The sequence below is a fragment of the Microtus ochrogaster genome, chromosome 2, assembly GCF_000317375.1.
Source record: "Microtus ochrogaster isolate Prairie Vole_2 chromosome 2, MicOch1.0, whole genome shotgun sequence".
Classification (NCBI taxonomy): Eukaryota; Metazoa; Chordata; class Mammalia; order Rodentia; family Cricetidae; genus Microtus; species Microtus ochrogaster.
In genome coordinates this window covers 14,997,964-14,999,812 of record NC_022010.1, presented here as the reverse complement: position 1 = coordinate 14,999,812, position 1,849 = coordinate 14,997,964, and the positions used below count along the sequence as shown (strand labels likewise).

The 1,849-nt window shown below is 47.5% G+C and overlaps 1 protein-coding gene across 1 annotated transcript in view; it reads left to right on the top strand.

Annotated features, from left to right (window-relative positions):
* The window catches only part of P2rx7 (purinergic receptor P2X 7), a 39,521-nt gene that overhangs the window by 19,582 nt on the left and 18,090 nt on the right, over positions 1-1,849 (top strand). The window contains exons 6-7 of the mRNA XM_005344512.2: positions 1,091-1,171; positions 1,336-1,339. Of these exons, the coding sequence (XP_005344569.1) occupies positions 1,091-1,171; positions 1,336-1,339 (85 nt within the window). The remainder of the gene's footprint in view (positions 1-1,090; positions 1,172-1,335; positions 1,340-1,849) is intronic.

Genomic DNA, 1,849 nt, shown 5'->3' with positions numbered 1-1,849 from the left:
TCGAGACCAGCCTGGTCTACAGAGCTAGTTCCAGGACAGGCTCCAAAGCCACAGAGAAACCCTGTCTCGAAAAACAAACAAACAAAAAAAAATTTTTATTTAATAACTCATGTCTTCTAACAGAAGCACTGTCTACCCAAAGCATGAAGTTTAAAATATCTCTTTTTGTTTGTTTGTTTTGTTTCTCAAAACAGGGTTCTCTGTGTAGCCCAGATTGTCCTGGAACTTGCTCTGTAGACAGGGTTTCACTTTGTAGCTTTGGCTAGCCTCAAACTCTCTAAGTCGACCAAGCTGACCTCGAACTCACAGAGATCCACCTGCCTCTGCCTCCTGAGTGCTGAGTTTGAAGGCGTGTGCCACCACCACTTGGCATTTGTTTTTGTTTTTTAACCTTCAGCCTGTCTCCATCTTTCATTGATTACCAATTGCTGGTGGTCTTGTTCATCACTGTATCCCAGGGCCCTGCTCCCTGTCCAGTGCCATAATTATTTGCTAATGAGTGGCTGGCAGGCTGGTGGGTGGGTGGCCTTCCTGTGGCCTGGAATTTTGGTTCCTCTAATTCAGTGTAGAACTAAGGGCTACCCAGCACCTCTGGTGAATGAATGAATGAATGAATGAATGAATGATATCGATAACTCTGTGTGTGGTCCTGTGATAAAGGCTGGGCATGCCTAAATAAATTGCCATTCAGCCTTGCAGGGACTTCAGGCCGATCCAGGAAGCCTCAAACATGGCTGCTCAAGAGCCGACTGGCACTGACTAAAGGCCAGTCATGCTCATTTGGTCTTGGTTTCAAGTTTACTGGTGGATGGGGGCTTGACACCAGCCACGGTGGTAGCATTTACGACAAGGTAATCAGCTAGTGGCACGTATCTTGTCAGATGGTAACATGTCACCGCACAACAGCGGACATGCAATTGTGTCAATGTTGGACGTGACACCGTAATTGCCATGGGGGTCTCAAGGAGGGTGAAGGCTTCTGGGGGAAGCTACAGGTTTCACAGAGAATTTTGCTGTATTCATTTCTCTTCACTCAAAAGCACAAAACCATACCCTCTGGTCCAATGGACTCTTTGTTCTTCTCTCTCAGGCCTGCACTCTTGGGAAGTGCTGAAAACTTCACTGTACTCATCAAGAACAATATTGACTTCCCTGGCCACAACTATACGACGTAAGCATCACAAACGCCTGGCGGTATGCATCAGTTATCTAGGCCGTGGAACAAAAGATCCCAAACCTAGGGAGCCTTGAAATTACAAGAGCTTTATCCCTTTCACATCTGTGGATCAGGAATCTGTGTCTCTGCTGGGTGGTTCTGGTTCATGGTCTTTCTAGAGCTGTCAGTGAGAGCTTCTGTTGGCTCTAGGTTTGCTTAGGGCTGAGTCCTTTCCCAGCCTTACCCATGTGACTGAGGCAGCACCATGGTCATCTCACCCAAGGACTGTGGGAGTATCCTTAGGACATGGTGGCTGCATCACCAGAGCAAATCGTCTGCATAGTGGATGAGCAAGGGTAACTGAGATGGAAGCCACAGTCTGTGGAAGTGATACCCAACCAATTCTGCAATATGCTGTTGGTCACAAAGATTGTTCATGACACAATGTAAGAGGACATTCTACAAGGGTCCACAGGGGACAGGGGAGCTGCCACATGGCTCATATCGATGAGCAATGGACCTGTTGGTAGTAGATCAATGTCAAGTTCAACAGTGTCCCATTGGGAGCTTGACACTAGCAGTAATGGAAGCATTTACAGGCAGAGGCAGGCGGATCTCTGTGAGTTCGAGACCAGCCTGGTCTACAAGAGCTAGTTCCAGGACAGGCTCCAAAACCACAGAGAAATCCTGTCT